Consider the following 25,534-nt stretch of genomic DNA (forward strand, 5'->3'; position numbering starts at 1 on the left):
ATAAAGTATCTTAAGCAAATACTAAATAAAGTGTTTAGAAACACCTATAAACACTAAACTATCTACAACTCATCAGTATGGGAGTGACCACACATGTAACCACAACAGCTATGTGGCCATTAGCAGCAATAATGATGCTTATAGATATTTGTCAATATGAAAAGATTCTCATAACATATCCCACTGTAAAAAGTAATACAAAAAAGTAGGATTCTATCTTTATTTTATATATTCATATATTACAATATTTGTGATAATTTTGTATATAAATACCTAAGATTTTTAAAGTTTAATATAAATTATCATATTACTTTTGCTTTCTTTTTAATACTAGATTTAAATTTTCAACTACTGTAGATTGCTTTATAGTAGAATAAAATCCTTACCAATGAATATCCATTCTGAAAAGTAAAAAAAAAAAAACTATACCAATATTTGAACGGATGTCCTGTTCTGACAGCTTGACAAATCCTACATACAAGGCTAATACAGATGAGTTTGATTTCTGTTTTTAAAGGGGGAAAAAAAAGGCAAAGACTGATACAGAAGAGAAAGGGACAGGGAAAGATAAAGGAAGAAAGAAGAAAAGGAGCCCAAGTCTCATATATGGCAGACAAACTCAACTTGCTATTTGCCTCAGAACTATGTCAGACTTAATTCTAACTTACAAAAGTAGGTGGATTAAATATGCAAGAGTGAATAAAACCATATATTCCCCAAAACACATGCTTTTGTCATACAATTATGCTTTTACCTAGAGTGTCTTCACAATCCAATATACTATTCAGTTCCTCCACAGGAGACAAGCTCACTATAGTCTATTGACACTCAAATTGCAACTAAAATCTCTGGGATTGGACGCAGAACAACTTAGCAAAGTACTCTGGAAAGTAAACAAATAGGAAAAGTAAAAAGGAGAGTATAAACCTGGTAAGGTAATACATAGTGTAATTTCCAACAATTTTTTTCTCATATGATTTTGTTTCAAAGGTGGGCCCTACCTGCAGAACCACAAAACATAACAGGCAAGTAATTCAAAGAGAACCCTGTCTGTATGCAAGAAGAAGGGTTTCTGTGATCTAGAATGGGTGAGGATAATTGAGGGTTGAAGAAAGTCCAGAAGGAGATGTTCAAATTCTATGTATGAAACCTGTCAAGTATCAGCCCAATCACTGAGCAACACATGCACAGCACAGGCTCAAGCCAACCCAGCAAAAGTTGAGAGAACTGAACTGATATGTAAGCCCGTTGTACTAGTTTTAAACAAATCCTGTGTTGTGGCTTGAATGTATCCTGTTTTAAATGCTTGGTCCCTGGTGAAGATTCTAGAAACTTTAGGTGGTGAAACTTACCTGGAGGAAGTAGGTCCTCAGTGAGTATCAGGCTCTTGGTCCTTTCTTGTCTCTCTTTGCTTCCTATCTACAAGAAAATGAACTATCTCATTCTCTATACACTCCTATTGCCATGATATACCTGGGGCCAACTGAACACATGCACATGAATTCTTCCTTCCTTAAGTAGTTTCTACCACATATTTTGCCAAGGCAATGAGAAAAGTTGACAAATAAACCCAGTAAAGACTTACATCAAGATCTGATTCACTACTCATGGGAAGTAAACCACACAAGGCCAAGCCTTCTTAGGCTGCTTACCTACAGAAAGCACCAACAGAAATCTTAGGATTCTAATTGGACCCTTCACTCTGTCCAGCATCCAGTACAAAATTATTTGACAACCAGGAAGATGTCAGTAATTCTTCACAGAAGTCAATGTCAAGAAAACGTAGATATTAAAACTGTTATGTAGATATTTAAAATAACTTATTTTGTCATAAAGTGAAGTATATAGAAAAACTACCTGGCAACAATGAAAATAAAGGTACTCTCAACAAGAAAATAGAACAGAACCAAATGCCAATTTTAAAACAATATTTCTGAAATAAAAAACTTATTTATGACCAAGGCAGTAGAAGGAGGTAAGAGGACAGAGTAAAACATGAAGGTGAAAACAAAACAAAAATTGTAAAGACAAAAAATACAAAAGAGAGAGAGTCTGAGTCTCTTGGGACAAAAATCAAAAGAACTAATATGAGATTTAGATAGACTGAAAGAGCACCATTTCTAGAAACATCAAAATCACACTGGTAAAAACCAAGGAATAAAGATGTTAAAAGATCCAGGCACTAGTGACTTCATGATCATAATCCTAGCTACTCAAAAGGCTGAGAGCTATGGATCAAGGTTTGCATGCAGCTTAGACAGACAAATCTGATACTCGAATTAATTTGCAAAAGCCAGATCCAGGTATGGCTCAAGTGGTAGAACACAAGCCACAGAGCAAGAGCATAAGTCTTTGAGTTCAAGTCTTAGTACCAATGCAAAAAATAATCTTGAAAATAGCTAAAACATGATAACACAGTATATACAGGTTTAAAAACAATTAACAAATATTTTCTTTTAGAAACCAGAGGCAAAAGATAACATTATCTTTAAATTGCTAGGAGGGGAAAAAAAGAGTCATCATTCAGTAATTCTACATTCAATAAAAGTATCCTTTATCATAAAGAACTGAAGGCATGTTCAAATAAAGGAACAGGAACAAACTCATCACTAGCAGATGTGTTCTACAAGAAATGTCAAGGGAGATTTTTTTATACAGAAGGGAAAAAATACTGGAAGGAAACACGGATCTTCAAAAGTGAAGAAAAAGCAAGAAGAGTGGTAAGAAACTAGATAAATCCAAAAGAATACTACTTTCACTTTAGGTTCCTTAAAAAGAATAATAGTGTTTAAAGAAAAAGATATAATATTAAACAGTGAGGCTTCCAATGTATGTGAAATAGTATTTACAACTCTAATAATAGTAAGGTAACTACAGAGAAAAATCAATAACGCTGGAATAGATATTTTAAAATAAATAAAAGACTTCAAGAAAAAGAATTATCAGACATAAAAGTGGTTATTTCATAATGAAAAAAGGGGTGATTCTTCTGGAAAACAAACCAGCCATAAAAATGCAGATGCCTAGTAATATAGTTCCAGAAAATGGAAGAAAAATTGACAGAATAAAAGGACAGAATATACAACCCCATAATCATAGTAGAAAACACTCTTTTCTGGGTAATTGATAGACTCCAGAGACTAAAAATACTACTAGGTATAAAAATAATGAACAGTACTAGGCAAGTCCTTTGATGTGACTAACATATACAGAACATTCCAATCACAGATTTCTTCTTAAAAGAAATGAAAACATGTTCATACAAAGGCATTCACACAAATACCTATAGTGGTTTCATACTTAATAGTCTCGGACTAGAAATAATACAAATATCCACGAACAAATAAAAGGAACAACAAATTCGAGTATGTTTATACAATTGAACACTACTCAAAAAGTAACAAAATGAAACAAACAAACAGACAGACACATAACAAGGAAAACAATCTCCGAATCACTGGTATGTTGGCTGAATAAGCTGACTGTAAAGAATGACTATTGTATAATGATCCTATTTACATAATATATTACAAGAGACAAATGAATCTAAACTCACAGCAGGTATCAGTGGTGCCCTGAAGACAGGGTGGTACAGAGAAGCAGATTACAAAAAGGTCATGAGGAAACACTGAATAGAGATGAAAATATGATCTTGATTGTGTTCATAGCTTCACAGCTACATAGAAATGTGAAAACTTATTAACCTATACCCCAGGTGACCTGAGGCCTTAAATATGAGAGCTCTGTACTACCAATCAACATTCTCTGCTACTGCCCACCCTGCTGCTCTAGGCAGTTTTCCCTGGACCACTTTCCTGAGTTACAGCTATACTGCCACTAGGAGGCACAGACATTAGTCCTTGTCTTTAGGACCCCTACTATCAGAGACCATGCACAACATGCTGCACCGACACTTCACCCACAGCAACTACAAGACAGCAGAGACTCCACAAAGTGAGGGGTCCACAGGAGCTTAGGATGCATCAGTAAGAAGCACAGTAATTCATGAGGTGACTAAAGATCATATCCTGTTCTTGGCAGGACACACATCCTTATGGCTGAGCAAAGAGGTAAGACAGCAGGGATGTGGATGACCAGGCCATCCAGTGGGACCCAGGCTATTAAAAAAGATGTGTCTTCCTATTTCATTATAAAATAAAACAGGAGGACAGTACATCCTGGGACCTCTCACATCAGTAGAAAAGAAAAACTAATTCAACTATATGGTTTAAAAATGCACACTTCATTATACTTTAACTATACTCCTATAATCACAGTATTTTCAAAGCATGTCTGAGTTAAAACCCTTAGGAAGAATTATCTAGAGTACTTGTTTAAAATGTAAATCCCAATGCAAGATCTGCAAACTCTAACAGTGTGATTGTGTGAGTAACTATGAAATTATTTAGCCCTCAAACATCTGAGAATCATGGTTTAGGCCCATATCAAACACCACATTCTGTAAAAAGTTTTCATTGGACAGCAAGTGAGTATAGCTCCCCATTTTCTCCTGAGATGTGTATTTCAAATATCTATGTCATCCTTCCAAAAGCAATCAATAACCTTCTGGCATAAGCTTCTCTAATCTACCCCCACACCCTGCCCACTTTCCTGTTACAAATACCACACAGTACTAAAAGCACTGATTTTATGTCTGTGTGCTGTAATATTCTCCAATGATTATTGGACAATGGGCAATGATTATTCTGTTTCCTATAGCCTGAGGACTACTGTAAATATATGACAAATAAAGGGGAAAATGATTGTTTAAAAGCAACAACTGTTCATATGAATGTATTTGCAAGTTTCCCATGAATCATTTAAAAAAATAATGAGGATATAAGAACATAGATTCTGTTTTTTTTAAAGCTGTTTTCTAATGTGCAGTTTTTTCTCTTCCTTAGCCTATGTACAATCTCGTAAATTTTATGAAGACTCAATAAATGGTAAATTCCTTCCTGACACAATCATGGCTCGTAGTCATCCCTGGTGATAGCTTTAGATGTTTCTGCTCCATATACCATATGAAAAAGCAAAAGCAACCTTAGTCATGCCAGTGGAAACAAATGTGTAATATTTAAGGATGTGACTCAGTCCTGTCCTCAAAATACCTCCTCATAGAAAAATAATAATAAAAATATCCAAGTCATCAGAGAAACACCAAATACTCACATCACAATTACTAAGTCTAAGGAGCCTGAAGTAATTTAAAGATACATAAATTAAGAAAGAAGATTATGCCACCTGGAAGGCAGTTATTTCATTCACAAAGGCACATAATACACCACAGGCAACTTCATTGTATAAAATATGTTCTCTGACATTTTATTGGCAATCTAATTTCATACTTTTAATTAAATGGACTATCACAGGAGATAACACACAAGGTGGCCTAGCCATTCTTAAGAAGTAACTAATTAAAGAACAAGTTAAATTTTGTCTGCTATTGGTTTTAGATCTTCATTCTATGTTAGGTAGAATGATTTCTTTGAAATCAATCTAACCACTTCAAAACCTTTTAGTTTTCAGGCAGCACTATAGAATAGTTCAATGCTGTCAGAAAGATGGGTAACTTCAACTAGCTATTAGATCTGGATCACTGTTCTCAGTCTTGATAAAAAGGTTAAACAAAAGACAGTTGGAAAGTCTTGCTTTCTGAGATGCTGGTATACAGTAACAGTTCAAATGGTGTCTGCTACTTTCATTGCTCCATCATAAGCTTCTTTGGTTTCTGGAAATTTCAGTACTTAATCTGATCCTCTATAAGAGTGAGAACTCTATGACCATCACTTAAAGAATGAGAAATCTATTACCATCACTTAATATTGCTTCTTAGAAATTCTCTCTTAAGAAGAGAAGGGACTGGAGGAGAGAGAAGGGGAAGAAAGAAGGGAAAAAATGTAGAAAAGGACAGTAAAGTTCAAGTGGAGGAATAACTATGTGGAACTAGTCCTATTTTAGGCTACAGAACTTAGAAGGCAGAAAGTTAGTTGCACATGACAAATAATGATTGAGGTTGGTAATGACAAGCACATACTTTAATTTTATATAAGGCAATTCCATTACACTATTTAAGTCTAAGAACAAAAAGAAAGATTTACTGTAATAACTAAAAACACCGAAACCACATTTTCTTGATCTATTCATCTACTGAGGGGCATCTGGGCTGGTTCCATATCTTAGCTATGGTGAATAATGCTGCAATAAGTAATAGTTGTGCTGGTAGCTTTAGTATGGCCTTGTTTGTGATCATTTGGGTAAATGCCTAGAATTGGGATTGCTGGGTCATAGGGGAGAAAATGATCTGATATGAATTCTATGCTTCCATCAGAAATAGTGATGCTACCCCATGTTAGAAAATGGAAAAACTTGGAAAAAAATTATATTAAGTGAAGTAAGCCAAACCCAAAGAAACACAGGTCCCATGGTTTCACTTATTTGCAATAGTTAATATATATCTAGGATTATCTTAGCAGATGAGCAGAATAGCTCAATAGCTACATACATATGACCATATAAGATGATGCTAAACGAAATGAACTCCAAGACATGGACACAAGAGGTTTTTCTTTGTTGTTATTGTTTTTAATGTACTATGTGATTTTTGTTTCTTTTGTGTGTTCTTCCCCCTATGGTACATTCCCTATTGTCACTGTATTTGGTTTTGGTAATCTGATATTGTATATACATTTATGAGAATTAGGGAAGGGAAGGGGAACATCAGAATGGTGAAACAAAGGACAAGGGGGGGGGGGAACCAATGCAACATAGTATCTTGGAAATGATCTTTACAATTTGGGGAGAGGTTGAGGGAAGGGAAAGAGGGAGAAAATGAGGGAGGGAGTAACAAGTTCCACAAAAAAATGTACTTATTACCTTACTTATGTAACTGTAACCCTTCTGTACATCACCTTGACAAGAAAAAAAAAACTACCAAAATCACACAGAGTATCTTTCAGAAAATCACCTCTTCTTCCATTTCTTTAATTTCCCTTTCTTGCAAGATATTTAAATTTATGCATGCAATTCCACCAGCCTGAAGCAGGTCCTAAAACCACTGTGAATCATATCTGCATTTTAGCTATCATTGTTTGCTTGGTGATATATATGGTACACCTGATCTAACTATAGAACAGAAGTCTCATTAATGTGCAACAATGACTTGGAAACTTGTTTCAGATAACTGTATCAAACACTGTGTGAATAAACTTTGAAAATCCCATAGAGGATATAGTTAGAATGCAGGATACCTCAGTTAATCATTGTTATTTCCTTCTTATCTCTGACCCTTCATACCCAGGGTATGAAGCCTAGAACTCACTTAAATCTTTTGGATTAAAAAAAAAAAAAAAGACCATAGAGCCTCTAAGGTCAATTCAATAAGCCTTACTTACCCCAGTATTTTGTATTTTCTATTAAAACTCATGCACATGTATAGCTGATTTTCCCTTCAGTTCTTTATTATGTTTTGTTTTACTTTTAAAATCACTCAGTCTGGGCTGGGAAGGTGGCTCAGTGGTAGAGCGCTTGCCTTGCATGCTCAAGGCCCTGGGTTCGATTCCTCAGCACCACATAAGCAAAAAGAAAAAAGCCGGAAGTGGCACTGTGGCTCAAGTGGTAGAGCGCTAGCCTTGAGCTGAAGAGCTGAGGGACAGCGCCCAGGCCCAGAGTTCAGGCCCCACGACCGGACCAAAAAATAAAAAATAAAAATAAAATCACTCAGTCTATCCTAGCTACTCAGGAGGCTGAGATATGAGGATCGCGGTTCAAAGCCAGCCCGGGCAGGAGAGACCATGAGACTCCTACCTCCAATAAACCACCAGAAAACCGGAAGTGGCGCTGTAGCTCAAGTGGTAGAGCGCTCGCTTTGAGCTGAAGAGCTGAGGGACAGGACCCAGGCCCAGAGTTCAAGCCCCATGGCCGACAAAAAAAAAAAAAAAAAAAAAAAAAAATCACTAAGTCTAGAATTGTGGGTAAATGAATGACTACAGATCAATGGAGGTAACTAGTTCCATTATGATATGTTGGACACTCTGTTAAAACATTTCCAGTTAAGAGATCTCTTTGCAAAATGATTCATCTAAAAAAAAAGTCAAAATATTACAACACTAGCTATTAATTTCTACAGAATACTTACTTTGCTAAGACTAAAAAACTGATATGTATCACCTACCTGATCTTTATAATGGAACTCTGAGGACAACAACATTGTGCCCATTTCAACTATGAGAAAACCAAGAAGCACAACAACTTGACTGAAGACATACAGATATTGGTGACACTGTTTTAACAAAACCATTGGGTTTCATGACATCCAAGTACACATCTTACAACTCTTGCTCATAGGCCCTAAGTGATGCTGATCACCTCTCTTGGGTTTCACTGTACTTTCCTAAAGTAACAATTTAAATATTTGACATTGTCGCAGGGCACTTTTAACTCATGCCTGTAATCCCAGCTACTCAAGAGGCTGAGATCTGAGGATTGTGGTTGGAAGCCAGCCTGGGCAGGAAAGTCCATGAGACTCTTATCTCCAATAAACCACCAGAAAACTGGTGACAGTGCCCGGGGCTGAGTTCAAGTCCCAGGACTGACCAAAAAAAAAAAAAAAATTGAAATTGTCCATGAAGCATTTGGTATTGTGCTGGGCATCCCTTCATCTAACTCAATAGAATGGAGAAGTATCTGAAAGCATATTAAATCTAAAGACTGCAGATAGAGGAGACATAACAGCAAAACTGAGCAAAAACCTGAATATCACTGTGGTTCCACTTGCTTTTAGAAACCACAAAGCTAAATAGCACACTCCCATTACTTTTGCTATCAGAAACTCCTCTGATGAATGGTCACTATGGTAATAATTTTTTAAGCAGTTTTTCAGGAATTTGTAAGGCCATTTCTATCTCAAGTCGTTGAAATATCAACCTTTTGTCAGAAGGCTAAGCCCTGTCCTCGGATGGATCTACCACCACCACTTCTAAACACATGTTCTATGAAGAGCCAAGAAGATTGAATATGCATGACAAGTCTACTGATTATGTCCCCTTTTCCCTGCTTGGCAATCACCTTTCCCTGTACCTCAAACCACCCTATTTCTTTTTTTATTTTATTTTTTAATTTTTTAAAATTTTTTTTGCTGGTCATGGGGCCTGAACTCTGGGCCTGGGCACTGTCCCTCAACTCTTTAGCTCAAGGCTAGCACTCTACCACTTGAGCCACAGTGCCACTTTCAGCTTTTTCTGCTTATGTGGTGCTAAAGAATTGAACCCAGAGCCTCATGCATGCAAAGCAAGCACTCTACCACTGAGGCACCTTCCCAGCCCCAACCTGTTTCTTTATTCCATAAATACCTCTGAGCCCTATCCTCAGGGAAGTGGATTTGAGATTGGGCTGCTGCTTCTTCACACTTATACCTTGTGAAAAAAACTCTATTTTGCAAAACCCATGACCTCAGTGACTGACTGACATGACCTACAGTACTCACTAGGAGTTGAGAACAAGAAGAGGTGGTCAGGGATTTGCCCAAGCCCAGGGAACTCAATTCCTACATTTCATACTACTCTTTCTCTTCAGTCTCACTTCAGTGTCATTCCCTCACTGATGAATAGGTACCATACTCCTATCCACAACCTACCTAAGTGTCTTGGTCAAACAGCAAATGTCCATTAGTAAATATCCATTCCTCTCTACTTGGTATTACTACTTACAAATTGAGCTCAAATGCTAATTTCTGGACTTTCCCTCGAGAATTTAAACTCCAAAGAAAATTATTAAATTTGCATAGCAATGTTTTTTTTTAAAAATCACAGTTTTGAAATTAAGTTTAGATGCTATCACTTTTATTTTTAATAAGCAATGTTCATGCAAAAGAAAAGAAGAGCAGGACTTGGAAAGAACTTTCTCAAGTACCTATAGACAGGGGTACAATTTAATCAGTACTGGTCTTTGCACTTACCCTTAACTGATGGTAGTGCCTACATTGAGGGTAGAGTACAACTAAACATTGTGAACCCAAGGATTGTTACAATGTGCTTAAGTTTATTTGTGAAGTCGCTGTTGAATCGGGGGTACTGCAATGAATGCAACAAGAAAAAATTATGCATTAGATTTGTTCTTAAATAATTTAGAAGACAAATTGCACTTGATGATAAAGATTGAACACCTCTGGGACAACTGCAAAGCAACAATGACATATCAACCGATATAAAACCTCAACACATAATCAAAGTAGCCAAGGTTGACAAGGAAAAGCTCCAAAGACAAGAGATCTTTTCAAAATGAGATATGTTAAGAAAGTTCTTCCTCAGCTCAGAGTCAGATATGAACCCAGTAGTACTGAACAAATATCAGGAAAGCTGTTTCTAGAGATATATATACATCCTGTAAATGACTAGCAAATAAAACTGTAGGAAAAGAGAGAATCCCTTGGGGTAGCCTGTCAACAAAATTGAGGATACTTGTCTACCTGAATTGACCAGTTGCTGTTCCATCACCCCACAGCCAAGTACTTCTAGCCATTCTCCATGGTAGTTGATCTCCATCTCGAAGGAAGGGTGAGTAAAAGGGAAGTAGCAGTCCACCCATCTTATCTCCAACCCTGCAGATACCAAAGGAAAAACAAATAGTATTACAAAGTAGTCTACAGTTTCTTGCAATCAAACTTAGCCAGATACCAATCACTACAGTCTGAGTAAAACAAACAGCAAACAAACTAATCTAAAACACTGTGAGGTGAGGCAATAAATTTAAAACTTATGGAAATCTGGGCATGTCTTTTCTAATGTGTAAAACAATTTCTGTAGTTCCAGGACTCTCTAAAACCAAATCAATCACCTGTCAATTCCCAGAAACCACATGACATCAGAAAGTTAGGCCATGATTAGTAGAAAGCAGGTAATTCTGTTTATAAGTGACAACAACAGAACATCACAACTAAAGAAACTATACTTTTACTACACTGGCTTCCAGATTTGCATATCAATTGATAAAAGAAAAATTCTGAGAAGTTACAAGTTTAATTACAAGAGCTAAAAGGATAGAAAAGGAAGTTCTTCAGTCAAAAGCTATTTAAGTAAAATCAAAGACTGTTTCACATTTCTAAATGTATTTCCAATCTCCATGGCAACCTTCCCCCTGTATCCCCCCCCCCAATGAATTAAAAATGCTAACCAAGTCCTGGTGGTGTCCCACACCCAAAGCTTTGTGACTTTGGGCATAATACTTAATCAATGAAGTATTTTCCCCTGGTCTATAGAATGGAGAGTCGAGGTATAGCAAGTGCTCAATAGATAGAAGCAATGGTTTGTTACTATTTTTATTTATTGTACATTCTGATTTCTGTGGGATTTAAAATTCAGGTAGTAGAGCTGGGATGTACTTCAGTGGCAAGCACTTGCCTAACAAGTGCAGTGTTGTGGATTTGACCCCCAACATCAAAACAGAAAAGCCCCTCCCAAAATAGTTTGCAAAAACCTAAGCCCCCTCTCAAATACACATAGTCATGAGTAATACACATAGTCATGAGTAAGAATATATTATATATATATATATATACATATATATATATATATAGTGTGTGTGTGTGTGTGTGTGTGTGTGTGTGTGTGTGTGTGTCTGAGTGCTGTCCTTGAGGTTCTTTTGTTCAAGGCTAGCACTATACCACTTAAGCCACAGCTCTACTTCTAGCTTTTTGGGTATTTAATTGGAGATAAGTGTCTCCAGGACTTTCCTGCCCTAGATGGCCTTGAACCATGATCCTCAGATAAATGATCCTCAGATCTTAGCCTCCAGAGTAGCTTGGATTATGGGAGTGGGCCAAAAAATCCAGGTCTACTCAACACTAAAACCTGAGCTTCACAATTAATACATAATTCCCTGTCCATTGATCAAATATCAAATAATAATGGAATAAAAAGATGGGTTTTTCTCTATGGATCAAATTCTATAGGAGAGAGCAAATTTCTCCCTTTGCTCTATTTTAATGTTTTTTTCCCAATTACCTATTGCCTATGGCAAGTGTCAATTGATTTTTGTTTGTAATGATAATACAGTATTTCCTTTCTTCTATTATAGATTGGTAAAACAGAAATTGGGACTGGGTATGGTAACTCACAAGAGTAACACTTAAAAGGTAGAGATTGAGGATAGGAGTTCCAGGGCCATGTAAAGTCTGCAGTATCAACCACCTATGGACCACAACTTCTGCACCAATGGCAGGACCAACTAAGGACATGATTCAGAATAGGTGGGTGGGTAGATAAGTGGTCATTTCCCACAATCTTTACCTCCTGAGAACTATCAATAAGATGCCATTCTATTCTACTTCCTACCCACCTTAAAACACAGAGTCCTTCCTCATTTCTTTTCCTACACTTACAATTTGTTTCACTATGTGTCTATCCCACATTTATATAAGACGTCCCTGACAGACATAGACTATGAGACTATTCAACATTTTATTATTGAAAACAATGCTGCAACAAAAATACTGTGTTGGACCAAACAGTAAATGCTTGTATAATTGTAATAAATACTAAATGTTGTTAATCTGTCCTAACAGATGTTACACAATATTTTAGAATACTCAATTCTTTCTATAGAGGCAAAAATATACAGCTAATCATTAGTGAGAGTCAAAGTAGAGGCCAGGTCCCTGACGAAGAACCAGAAAACTAACGATAAAAGATAATTCATTTGGCTCCTTCAGACAGTTGCCGTAGCTAGTAGAACAACTGAGTACCCATGTATAAGACTCCCAAGGTTCTGCTGCTCTGCTTACCCCTTGCTATTTATTTATTTCTCTCATCTCTCTCACAGCAAAGGTAAAGTATCTTCCTGATCTAGCAACCATGCCATTGGCATAAAAAGGAAGAGGGCACCTTTAAGGAGCTAAGGCATTTATAATGTCAATACCACTTTCAAAGCCATTTCACAAGTAGAAGGAAGTCATTCATGACCTACCCTTCATGCCCATGTAGGGCCTTAAGACCCTGGCAGGGCCAGGTTCTTCAATATACCTCATGTTTTCTAAAGGTCCACATAACCACAAAACTCAGAGTCCAGTGCTTTAGATTGTTAAATGGAATAAAATCATTCCTTCTAATGTGGTCATTATATTCAATGCACATTATTTAAAATATGAACTATGTAACTTGAGGGATAGGAGGGAGAAAATGGGGGACAGCTATGGAAGGAGTGACACTGTACTCATAAACTGACAGATCTGTAACATCATTGTACAACTACATAATAATAATGTTTTATGATAATGTAAGAAAAATATGTGAAGAAAAGTATGTAAGAAATGCAGTAAAGGGACTGGATACTAGATGGGTGATATTTTTTATATACTATCCTAGAAATGAGCCAATAAACTAAAAAGCCCAACATCTTTAAGAAATATGAAATAAAAATTTCTAAATTATTTTTCTAAGGTAATTAGCATTTGTTGCTCATTTACTATGTGCTAGATACTACAAAATATTTCATATGCTTCCTGTCAGTTATGCTATATTGATATGAGGGTGGAATACCACCACACAGAAATTACAACCCCAGTTTTCACTGTATTTGATATTGGTATACTTTGTGGAGGGGAAGGGCAAAAACAAATTGTTTAAATAGGGATATAGGTAGACCCATTGTAACAATGAGATGTACAAGATGTTATGTCGAAAAAGGAACTTTACAAACTTTGACGGGGGGGGGGAGGAAGGGGGGAGATGGGAAGGCAACAATGTTTGATAAAAAAATGTACTCATTACCTTGCCCATGTAACTGTAACCCCCCCTCTATATGGTACTTTCACAATAAAAAAAAAAAGAAATTACTATTCCCTTTGCACCAATGAAAAAAATGTGTCTCAGACAACTTATGTATCTAATCTATTAAGTTTCTAGCCAAGTTAGTAAATGTGAAGACCAGAGCTAGGTAGGTCTGACAGTTGAGTCCTACGTGGCTCTTGTTTAGAATTAATAGAGAAAACAGCATTAGCTTGTTTCCCACACAAAATGTACTCACAAGCCCAAAACAGCAAGGTCATGCTCCTTGTTCCAACACAAAACAGTAACAGCTGATAAAAAGGAAAACCTCAAAAGGCATAGACTAAAAGAAATAAGCCAGAAGTAGAAAAGAAATGCAGCGCAGTGAAACAATAAGGAAGAGCCCTCAATCGGGGAGTGCAGCCAGAGCTTGCCCTCTGCAGTACCTGGTGGAAGCTAAAATCCTGAAATTACAGCCTGGCACTAAATTCTGTACCCAATATAAGGATGAGAAAACCATCATCTATACACAGCCTGAGGCTATGGCCCTGAATTGCTGTAGATAGGTCAAGATCCAAGACTAATAGTAGATGAGCTTTATCTACTGTCAGTGCTAGGTAGTTTATCTAAAAGGTCCCATGAAACCATGCTCTGCATTTCAAGCTTTTGTATAAAGTGACAGAATATTTACAAACAACCTTACCTATGTTCTAAGATAGACAGACAGATAGATGGATTACCTACCTCTAATACATGGAAGTACTGTGTCTACAGATGATAACTATATTATTCATAAAGTAACAATAAAAAAACACTTGTATACATTCTGTACAGATACATCTTATTTTATTATTATTAATTTTTTTCATCAGTCATGGGGCTTGATCTCAGGGCCTAGGCCTTATTCCTGAATTTTTTTTGCTCAAGGCTAGCACTCTACCACTTTGAGCCACAGTTCTACTTCCAGTTTTCTGGTGGTTAATTGGGGATAAGAGGCTCACAACTCTCCTGGCCCTTGTTGGCTTTGTTGAATCCCCATCTTCAGATCTCAGCCTCCTGAGAAGCCAGAATCACAAACATGAGCCACCAGCACCCAGCTATATGTACATTTTAAAAAATATTTTCTATGTACAGTTGTTTAAGTCCATAAGGGCAGAACCTGTGACTATGAAGTGCTGAAAACATATTATATATTTCTACTCAAAATATTGCACATCAGATAGTCAAAGACACTGACCTCTGAGGGATAAGACTTCACATTGTTCCAGAAAGAATGGATAATACAAGAATAGCCCAGTGAGCTGACACAAAACTTGAAGTTTGAATACAGAACCTGAGCTGATACAGAGCTAGAAGTCTAATATGTCCATATGGGTGGAGCACACTGGACAAGATAGAGTGGAGGAAGATGTATGAAGATAGAATGGTGTAAATCCACAGAAAATGCCATCAATATTCAATGGAATAGTAACCAGTAGATGGATCTGGGGGGAGGTAACCTGTGGCCAGGAAACACACCATACACAAAGATTAGAAGGAACATTGCTGGGAGCTCCCACAGGACCAGGAATAGTACCAAATCTCAACAGCAGAAAGGAGGACCTCATAATTCACAGATCATCACTTAAGAGTTCTAAGAAAGGTACTGCATCAGTAGTAGGGAAAACCAACTACAATAAACACTATAACAATCTTGCTTAAGAAAACTTGGAAAGAAGATCTGAGAAGATCAAGGTATTTTTAAAATTCCAAGCAAAGCTTATGAATATTGTTAGAAATACAAAAGTGCCAAATGCATCACATGGTAAAACTAACAATATTAGCATTCTATGAATAATGATCAGGTTAAGCAAAGAAGAAAAAAATTAAGTAGAGAAAAATCAATAACAATCTATCACAAAATTACAGATGACAGCATTAGAAGACCTTAAAATACATATTATAATGGCACTTATGCTCAAAAGCTAAAGGAAAGTAGAGAGAGGATAGATAGAAAAAAGATACTAACTAAAACACATGAGATGAAAAACATGCAGGATGGGAATATCAAATTAGATCTTCCAGAAGAAACGATTAATGAACTTGAAAACAGCAAAACGGAGACAGTCCAATGTAAAAAAAAAAAAAAAAAAAAGGAAAAATAAACAAAGATGAACAGAGAATCAGTGCAAAAATAAATTTTCCAGTGGTCATATGAACATGTAGAGCCCCAAAGGAAGGAAGTGATAGAAAACTCACTGGTTCTCTTTCCAACTGATTCCTGAGGTAATGTTCTATTTCCATTGAGTACCTCAACTGACAAAACAGAGCACTTCCCATTCCATTTCCTGCATCCCAAAGGTTGAACACACCAGGCAATTTTTCTGAAAAGCAAAAAGCTTGCTGTGGATTATATCCAAGCTATAGTGAATACCAGCAAGACAACACTGCCTGAAGGCAAGGATTGGTTTGCTCCTTCACTGTATAGGAGTTTTCTTAGACAACTCTTCAAATCAAACAGCAAAGTGCTGATTTAAAAATTATTAATATGAATTTTTTAATATTTTGAAAATAGATTCTTTAGTATCATAGTAGAACAATTAGAAAACCTAATTGTTAGTCTCAATTTTCATTGTTTGCATTAAGGATTCATGTATTTTTTTAAATCATGAAAATATGTACAAGATATGTAGTATTCATTACCAGTATCTCCTGGGTTTACTCCTGACAAGAACATCTTTCATAGCGTAAGACTCTAGGTAGGATGAGAACATATACTGGACCTGATGCAGGTGAGGTTGGCAAATAGATAAATTGGGAGGCATTAGCATTTCTGGAAGGAAAATGAAACAGCAACATATTGGGCAGAGAGAGTAGGAGACCTACCTGCAATTGGGCCCAACAAAGCCTGATCCTTGACAGAGCACTGGAATGGGCAGCATCAGAACTACCCTATGGAAGGCCTGAAAGCTCCTGTAACATTCAGTCACTGGATGTAGAAAAACCTGGGAAGGGCTATGGTAAAAGGGCTCCTGGAAGCTAAAGCTGTTCCTCAAGGAGCTAGCAGCTGGAGGCCATCTGAACCCTCATCAACCAGGACCCTTGGAGGGGATTCTGGGAAGTGCAGTTGAATGACTGCCACAGCCTTGTGGCTTCTAAACAAAGAACCAGAGAAACATGATACTCCAAAGGCAGCAAACTAAGTGGGCAGCAAAGCAGCAACTTCCATCCCTCCTTCGGACTAATCCCAATACATTATAGGGAAACAGCAAAGTCTGAAATGGTGCAAAAAGGGCTATACACCCTGAAGGACAGAAGGAGAAATTAAAATGTTAGGAATCCTAATTCCTTACCATCCTTGCTCTCAAAGAAATGACCTGAAAAATAACAATGACTTCCACAAGCATAGAAATAGTCCAAAAGGTTGTTTTGTTTCTTTCTAATTATAAAATGATAATGTATCTTATAACAGCCTTAGGATGCTGGTACAATTGAAATGTTAGCAGAAAATAATATAAACCACATTTGAAAGAAAGAGAAAAATACAACCTGAAACTAAAGCCATTATAATAAGAACAAATTGACACAAGGAATAGAATGTTCTAATTTTTAATTTTACCTTCCAAGAACAAAGGAATTTAATAATAATAATAAGTGAAAAGCCTAAACCATAAAAATATTTTTTAAAGTCTTTGAGCAGAGTTCAATGTGTAATCCTAGATACTTAGAAAGCTGAGATCTGAAGACTACATACAATTCAAAGCCAGCCCAAGCAGAAAACTCCATAGACTTTTTTTTTATGTGTTTTTTTATTGTAAAAATACTGTATAGAGGGGCTGGGAAGGTGGCTCAGTGGTAGAGCGCTTGCCTTGCATGCATGAGGACCTGGGTTCGATTCCTCAGCACCACATAAGCAAAAAGAAAAAAGCTGGAAGTGTCGCTGTGGCTCAAGTGGTAGAGCACTAGCCTTGAACTGAAGAGCTGAGGGACAGCGCCCAGGCCCAGAGTTCAGGCCCCATGAAAGGACCCCCAACAAAAAAAATACTGTACAGAGGGGTTACACTTACATGAGCAAGTTAATGAGTACATTTTCTATGGAGCATTGTTATCTCCTCCTTTGTTTTTCCCTTACCATCCCTTCCCTTCCACCTCCACAACTACACCCCCCCCCACCACCCCAGAAAAAATTGTAAAGTTCGTTGTCAACATAGTTAGTTTTCAAAATCTCATTGTTACAATGGGTTAATCTGTATCCTTATTTAAGCATTTTGGGTTTTTTTTCCCATTCCCTCCCCAAATTACAGAAGTGTATATACAAGATGCAGGACCCCTACATCAAATACAATGAAAACAGGGGTTATACCGTGGGGGAAGAACATACAAAGAAACAAAAAAATCATATGGAACATTACAAATAAATCAGAAACAATAGCAAGAAGGAAAAAACATATCTGTGTCCCTATCTTGGGGTTCATTTCCCTTAACATCATCTTATATGGTCATATGCACATAGCTTTTAACCTTTTCTGCTTGTCCCAGACATATACTAGTTATTGCAAATAAGGGAAACCATGGGACCTATGTTTCTTTGGGCCTGGCTTACTTCACTTAATATAATTTTTTCCAAGCCTTTCCATTTCCTAACAAATGGGGCGATCCAATTAACCACCAAAAAGCTTGAAGGGGAACTATGGCACAAGTAAGTACTAGCCTTGAGCACAAAAGGTTAGGGACAGGGCCTAGGTCCTGAATTCAAAACCCAGACCCCTCACCAAATGGAGGAGGATTAGGATGACTATGACAACCATGGCGACAAGGAGGAGGACGAGGAGGACGAGGATGAGGAAGACAAGGAGGACAAGGAGGAGGCGGCAGCCACTGAGTATTTCTGAGACCTGCAAAGTAGTTCCCATTCATTCATTAATTATAGGAAGAGTGAAACTTCACTTATTACCTGATCTTGGTATGTAAGACACAATTGGATATGTAATAAATAGAGTCTTTGCCATAGAAGTTAAGAGACCTGCAGAGAAAAGAAAGGAAAGAACCAAACAATAGTATCTAGAGAGAGGCCTGATTTTTAGTTTTATTTTCATTTCATAATTTTTGTAGGCCTTTTAGGCTCAGGAATATTATTTAAGTTATTTTTTCCTGTCCTTTCAAAACAGCCAACCTCTAACATGGGATTAGCAGTCAGACTACGTGAGTTAAAACTGTGCCACTGATACTACAACAGTGTGGTCTTCACGTGTCATTAATTTCCCTGTGTCAGGTTCACTTATCTAAAAACTTAGATACTTTACCTTTTTCTTATTCAAAAGAAAAATAAAACTGTTGGAATGGCTCAACAAAGGGTTTGAAACTGCCAACTATTATCTCTATTGTTATTATCTTTGTTATTACTGCTATTATTAATCTTAGTGACATTCAGGTTGATGACACCTAGGAAGGTCACAGATATATAGAAAGATACACATACCAGAAACAAACAAACAAACAAACAAAAAAGCCCACAACTACATGGTGCCTGTGAAAAACCTTAAATCAAAAGAAAGCAACCTTTTTCAGAGATCAGGAGAAACAGCCACTAATCACAAATAGTTGTTCAAGAGTTGTTCTCAAGTACTGTTCAGCATAAGCAGTAAAAGTGTACAGCATAGTCTGTTTGTTTCTGTGTTTTGGGTTTTTTTATTGGATACCTTCTCACTCTTGTAGTTCATTAACAGGCCCGGGTTTGAGTCACCTTCCCACTCTGTCCCGGATGTCCTCAAAGAAGTGACAAGCAGAGTGAAAAGCTAGAAAGCATATCCAAGACAGACTCAGCCAACTCAGACAACCAGAATCTCAGTGACAAAGATACTTGGAGACAAGGCAAAGCTGTCTGGGCAACCTATTTTGCAGCATTTTCTGAGGGTTGCCGTACTGTGTAAATGGTATCAAAATGATCACAGCCAAAAGCAAAGAAAAAACGGGAGACTTTTTTCACAGACAGACTTTAATGCACATGAACACTATGCATTTTCCAAGTTTACTTTAATTCCATCGCACAATTCTAATTCAAACTTACAAATAAAGAGTTTGAAGTGGGTACTCCAAAGGGGTGGGGTAAGGTCAATGGGAAAGGGGTAGAGGAGAAGAGAGATAGAATGCAGTCAAGAATCCAATGTATATCCTACAAAACTAAGAAAAGTAAGGGGGGGGTAGGGAACGGATGGGTAAGAATGTTGAAAGGGGTGACATTTATCAAGATATATTGTAGTCATAAACTGCTTTGTATATCTTTGTATAACTAAAGATAATTTTTTAAAGTGAGTTTGATGATTGTTAAAAGAGTAATACTTCTGATGAAATTTGAATCCAAAAAGTCTAAGTCAACAACATTTAGAAGTAATTAAGCAAATATATGCCTGAACACTGTTGAAATATATGTATACACACACACACACACACACACACACACACACACACACACACAAATACACACACACCACATTTAAAATTTAAGACTCCTAAATCTTAGCCATGAGCATGCCTACCATGTCAAGAAAATCTTCATAGTCAGAAAAATCATATCATACAAATCTGCTGCTTGGAAACTATACCTCAGTGAATGCTTTTGAAAGGAAAAAAATAATCATGTTAAGTGAAGTAAGCCAGACCCAAAAAAACATAGACTACATGGTTCCACTCATTTGTAATAACTAGTATATGTCTAGGATAGTTCTAGCAGAGGATTGCAATAGCTCAATAGCTATGTATGTATATGACCTTATAAAATGATTCTAATCTAAATGAACTACATGATATGGAAACAAGAGGTTTTTGGGTTCTTTGTTGTTGCTGTTGTTTTGTGCTGTATGCAATTATTTCCTTTATCTTTCTTCCTTTTTGTCTTCTTCTTCTTTGGTTTAGTCCCTGTTGTCACTGTTTTTTATTTCAGTACAATTTGTCTTGTATAAAAGTTATCTGATTAGGGATGAGAAGAGGAATCACAGAAATGGTGAAAAAAGGACAAAGGGTGAACCTATGCAAAAGTGACACTCACAAGACATGTTGGAAATGAACTTTACAATTTGGTGGAGAGGGGATTTGGGTGGGGAAAGGGAAAGAGGAAGAAAATGGGGGGGGGAGATGTTGGACAAGAATTATACTCATTTCCTTATTTATGTAAGTGTAACTCCTCTGTACATCACCTTTTAAATTAAAAAAACACATAGTAGCTGAGAAGAAACTGGAAGAAAAAAAAGAAACCTATACCAATACAAATATGTAAAGCAATATCACAAAGAAATCTTCAGGACCAGATTCAGAAAAATGTATATCCTTGTTCAGAGTCTAGTATGGTGTTTTCTTTTAAAAATTATTAGTCTGGTCTTTGGTAAGGGTTAAAGCCATCCTCAGAACAAAACATACTTCTGGGTCAGAGTCAGTTATAAAAGAAATCTCATCCTATTAAATGTAATAAAGACAAAGCAAACAAAACTCTGACTGAATTTCTCCTTTTACAATGGTTCTTTCTTAACTTTCTTACTTTTCCTTCTCTTCGTTTCTCCATATGTACATATTAACATTTTCAGTTTATAAGACATATTTTATAAATTATGTTGCATTTTATTTTATGTGAAACAAGTATTACTTTTACTTAACAGTGGGAAGACTGAAGCCTTAATGTTAACTGACTTGATAAACATCTCAGAGAACATTGTGGTGATCCCACACTACCATTTCTCACTGGGCATGAGATCTGCTGTCAACATTCCTTTCTTTCTCTTCTTTTCATTTTTTCCTCAGTCAGTCTGCTTTTCTCAGACATATACTAGTTATTGCAAATAAGGGAAACCATGGGACTTATTACATATCTATTTTTAAAATCATTTCTCATATGAAGTATGGTAACAAACTTTACTGATTACAAAGAGTAATTATTCTTTGTGTGATTATTGCTTGCTCTACATATGTCATCTGTCATTATGCTCAGCCATGTCTTTCTTAGGTTGCCTTTTGCCTGATTATTTGGAAAAGTTCTTTATAATGCTAAGTTATTACTTGATGAAAGTACTATATTCCTTTTAGAATGGTTAAAATTTAAATGGCTAGAAGAAATATTACTGAAGACACACAGCAACTGGAATTCATACACTACCAGTACTACAACCACTTCAGAAGAAAACTTAATAATTTCTGGGGAAGTTAAACATATACCTAACGTACAATCTAGTCATTCCGACTATTAGATATTAACTCCAAAGGAATAAAATACTGTCTAAAAAAAAAATTCTATGTGAATGTTCACAAGAACTTTACATATAATAGCCCCAAACTAAATACAGCCAAAAATTCCTATAGATGGTTGACGGGATAAGCTGAGGACTATAACAATGTTCAGCAATAAAACAAATGGAATATTGACATACATACACCAACTGCACAGGTAAATGCTAGATGAATGAACAATCACATTTAGTGACACTCTGAAGATTACACAATGCAGCATAGCATTACACTCACATAAATCTAGAAAATGCAAACTGATGAGCAATGAAAACATCAGATGACTGACTACCTCCATCAGATATAGACAATTAAGGAAGAAAAAGTTGAGGATAAACATATGTTTATTATCTTGATTCTGGTGTTAAAACTTGTAAGACTGTGCAAATGTGATCAGTTTATCACATGATAATTTATCAAATTGTATACTTTAAATATGAATAGTTTATGTCAATTACACCTTAGTATAATTGAGGATATAATTGTTTGTAAATCTTCTAAAAATCATTAATCATTAATTATTGGTTTTTTTTAATCTTATAAGAACAAAAGAATAAAGAAGACTCTCAACCGTGCTATAATTGTATCATCTAGACATTTCTTTTCTCTCCTTTTTTCCCCTGTAATGCTGAGTATTTGAACGTAGAGCTTCAAGTATACAATTAAACTACAGTCCCAGCACACAAACACTTCATAAATGTAGGTCACAATCAAAAAAAAAAAGTCAAACTTTCGCTTCATATCATTCTAAAATTAGAAAACTGTTATCTCTACTTGGTGCTAGTTGGAGGAAATGAGAGTATTAACAATTAAAAATGAAATACAAGTAATTAAAATGAGATTCTAGATCTTAACAATATTGTTCCTCTTATAGGAAACACACTATTAATATGTTTGTTGTTAATAACAGTAATATTTATGCCAATACATGAAGTTTCCCACTGGGCCCATTTACACAATTAAGAAACTTGCTCTATCAACTTAATGATAACGTGGTAACACAATCACACTAATAAGTTAGTACATTTTCTCCCTAACCTGATGACTCTCATCTTACTCTATTATCATCCTTATCCAAGGTAGTAAACAGTTTCTTTCTCTAGCTAATGCCAGTTTCGTATTATTCTGTTCATCAGATCAAATGAACTATGAAATCCATAGGCTCCATCTCACAAAGATCTGAACCATTATTTCATACCTTTAAAGAAAATTTCCATACAACTAGCCTCAATGATCTGGTATACTGTAAGTATGGACATCTAAGTCTCCAACAGCAAAGGTATTTGAGTACCTACCATCTCCAAAAAGATGTGTCACAAGCCTGGTAAGGGTTTGCTTGAGGTCAAACTCTACAAGCTTTGTAGCCTCCATGGTGTGTGTCTCTTGTTTATGGCCAGAACGAGTACTTTGTTCAAAGAGCTGCAGACTTTCTCCATCCTTTATACCAGCAAATAACTGTAAACCAAGAGGAATAAAACAAATATACAATATGGTATATTGGTCAGTCTATATCTAACAATATGCAACTCTGCTAAAAACAAACTTTGCTCTAAGTTACAGTATGGGAATAAGAATTACATTTTACAATAATTACCTGGAATTAACATCTTACTAAAATTATATCTTACTGAAATTCACATCTACTTTGTACCACCTTTGAGGAAAACTCTATGCTAAATTACATGGAGGATCTCTAGGGAATTAAAAGACACTGTTCTGATTTTTACACATCTGTTTTACATTTGCATATTCTCATAGTCATTTCCTAACAAAAGACATTATTCTCATACCTAGTGGAAACTTCAGTCGGTCAGACTTTCAGTCTCTAAAATAATATCACCAGCTTTCTGAATGGGTTTTGTGATCTAAGACTAGGTAACAAAATTTAGTTTAGGAACTAAATCCTATAAAAATCCATGAAGACAGGTAACATGTTGAAATTTTACTGTTCTTCTTCCAAAGCCCAGAACAGGTCTAACATGTTTTTGCCACTTACTGTTCATGTAAACAGAGGCAGGTAACATGGCGACTAAGTCTCTGATTATAATCAGTAAACTGGGATAATAATAAATTATAAATGTAATATATGAAAATATGGAGTACTTAATATAGAGCAACAACTACATGAAACATACTGAATATTAATCACAACTATTATTTGTCAGAAGCTGTTTTGCCAATAAAACATTCCCCATCTTTGACAAGCCAGGAGAACTTTACCTGAAAGAAGAAAGGAGAATGGATAGAGGAATGAGAAAATAACTCTACCATTCTTCCCACCCAGAGTCCCGTGAAATAAAAAAAAAAAAAATAACTTTCATTTAAAGAATAAAACAAGCCAGTCACTGGTGGCTCACTCCTGTAATACTAGCTACTTAGGAGGCTGAGATCTAATGATTGTGGTTCAAAGCCAGACCAGAAAGAAATGTTCATGGGACTCATCTCCAATTAACCTAAAGTGAAGGAGGAGTGGCTCAAGTGGTAGAGCACTAGACTTGAGAGAAAAAGCCAAATAAGAGTGAGAAGGTCTGAGTTCAAGCCCCAGTACACGTACTTTCTCTCTCTCCTTCCTCTCTTTCTCTCTTTCTCTTTTTCTCTTTCTCTCTCTCTCTCTCCTCTCTCTCTCTCTCACACACACACTCTTACATAAATGAAACAGGTATCATTTTCAATAATATTAAGCTGGATGATAAACCAAATCTTTAGATTAGTGCTTCTGAAAAACTGAAAAAAATAGTATTAGGTATGAAGAGGAATTACTAAATAAGTCTACAAAACAAGCATGAAGCCAGAAAAAAAAAAAATCACAAAGCCACTGAAAATCTCTGCCTCCCCAACACTAAAGGAAAAAGAAAAAAAAAGAAAAAAAAAGAAAGTATAACATGATTTGTGACAGTTTAACTAAGCCAGGGATACAAAATAGAAAGCCTAGTACTGACAAAGCTACATAGCCCTGATGGACCTATCATCATGACAAGGATCAACACAAACACAAACCAGTCCTGCTGTATACCTGAGATCAGGTGTCACATTTCCTGGGTAACAGAAACAGCCTCCGGCTATGAAAGTGGACTGAGGCAATGCTATACTGAAAGTACCTCAAAATGCCCATCAAAATCAGCCAAAGCTTTTCAGAAAAACGCCCTACTATCCAAGACTTCAACTGCTTCTTATATGTACCAGAAACAGTGACAGCTGTCAAGGCCTGTGTCTCCCAGTACTTCCTCTAAAAATAATTTAGAGCAAAAGGAACTAATTTTTATAAAGCATTTAATGTATGCCTTTAACATAACTGGAAAGCAGAATGCCAACATAAAAAAAGTAAATATGCTGAAGCATGGTTCACTAATAGAGCACCTGCCTGGAAAGCACAAGACCCTGAATTAAAACCCTAGTACTCCCAAAACAAAACAAATATACATATAAAGGTACACAGGTGGGGTTGGAGGACAAGTTCCAGTACCTGTCTTGGGGCTAATAAAAAAAGAAAAAAGGAACACAAGCATGCAATGTCACATTGAGAG

The 25,534-nt window shown here is 36.3% G+C and overlaps 1 protein-coding gene across 5 annotated transcripts in view; it reads right to left on the reverse strand.

The window, feature by feature from the left end:
* Nucleotides 1-25,534, reverse strand: part of Fars2 (phenylalanyl-tRNA synthetase 2, mitochondrial) — a 440,323-nt gene that overhangs the window by 302,556 nt on the left and 112,233 nt on the right. For all 5 annotated transcript variants that reach the window (XR_011372252.1, XM_070024638.1, XM_070024637.1 and 2 more), the window contains exons 3-4: nt 23,306-23,465; nt 10,466-10,597 (exon numbers count right to left, since the gene is read on the reverse strand). Coding sequence is in view for 4 of the 5 variants with exons in the window: in XM_070024638.1 (XP_069880739.1) it covers nt 10,466-10,597; nt 23,306-23,465 (292 nt within the window). In the remaining variant the exon portion in view is untranslated. The remainder of the gene's footprint in view (nt 1-10,465; nt 10,598-23,305; nt 23,466-25,534) is intronic.

Source organism: Dipodomys merriami, unplaced genomic scaffold (assembly GCF_024711535.1).
Source record: "Dipodomys merriami isolate MVZ:Mamm:240054 unplaced genomic scaffold, mDipMer1.0.p SCAF_16, whole genome shotgun sequence".
NCBI classification, from domain to species: domain Eukaryota; kingdom Metazoa; phylum Chordata; class Mammalia; order Rodentia; family Heteromyidae; genus Dipodomys; species Dipodomys merriami.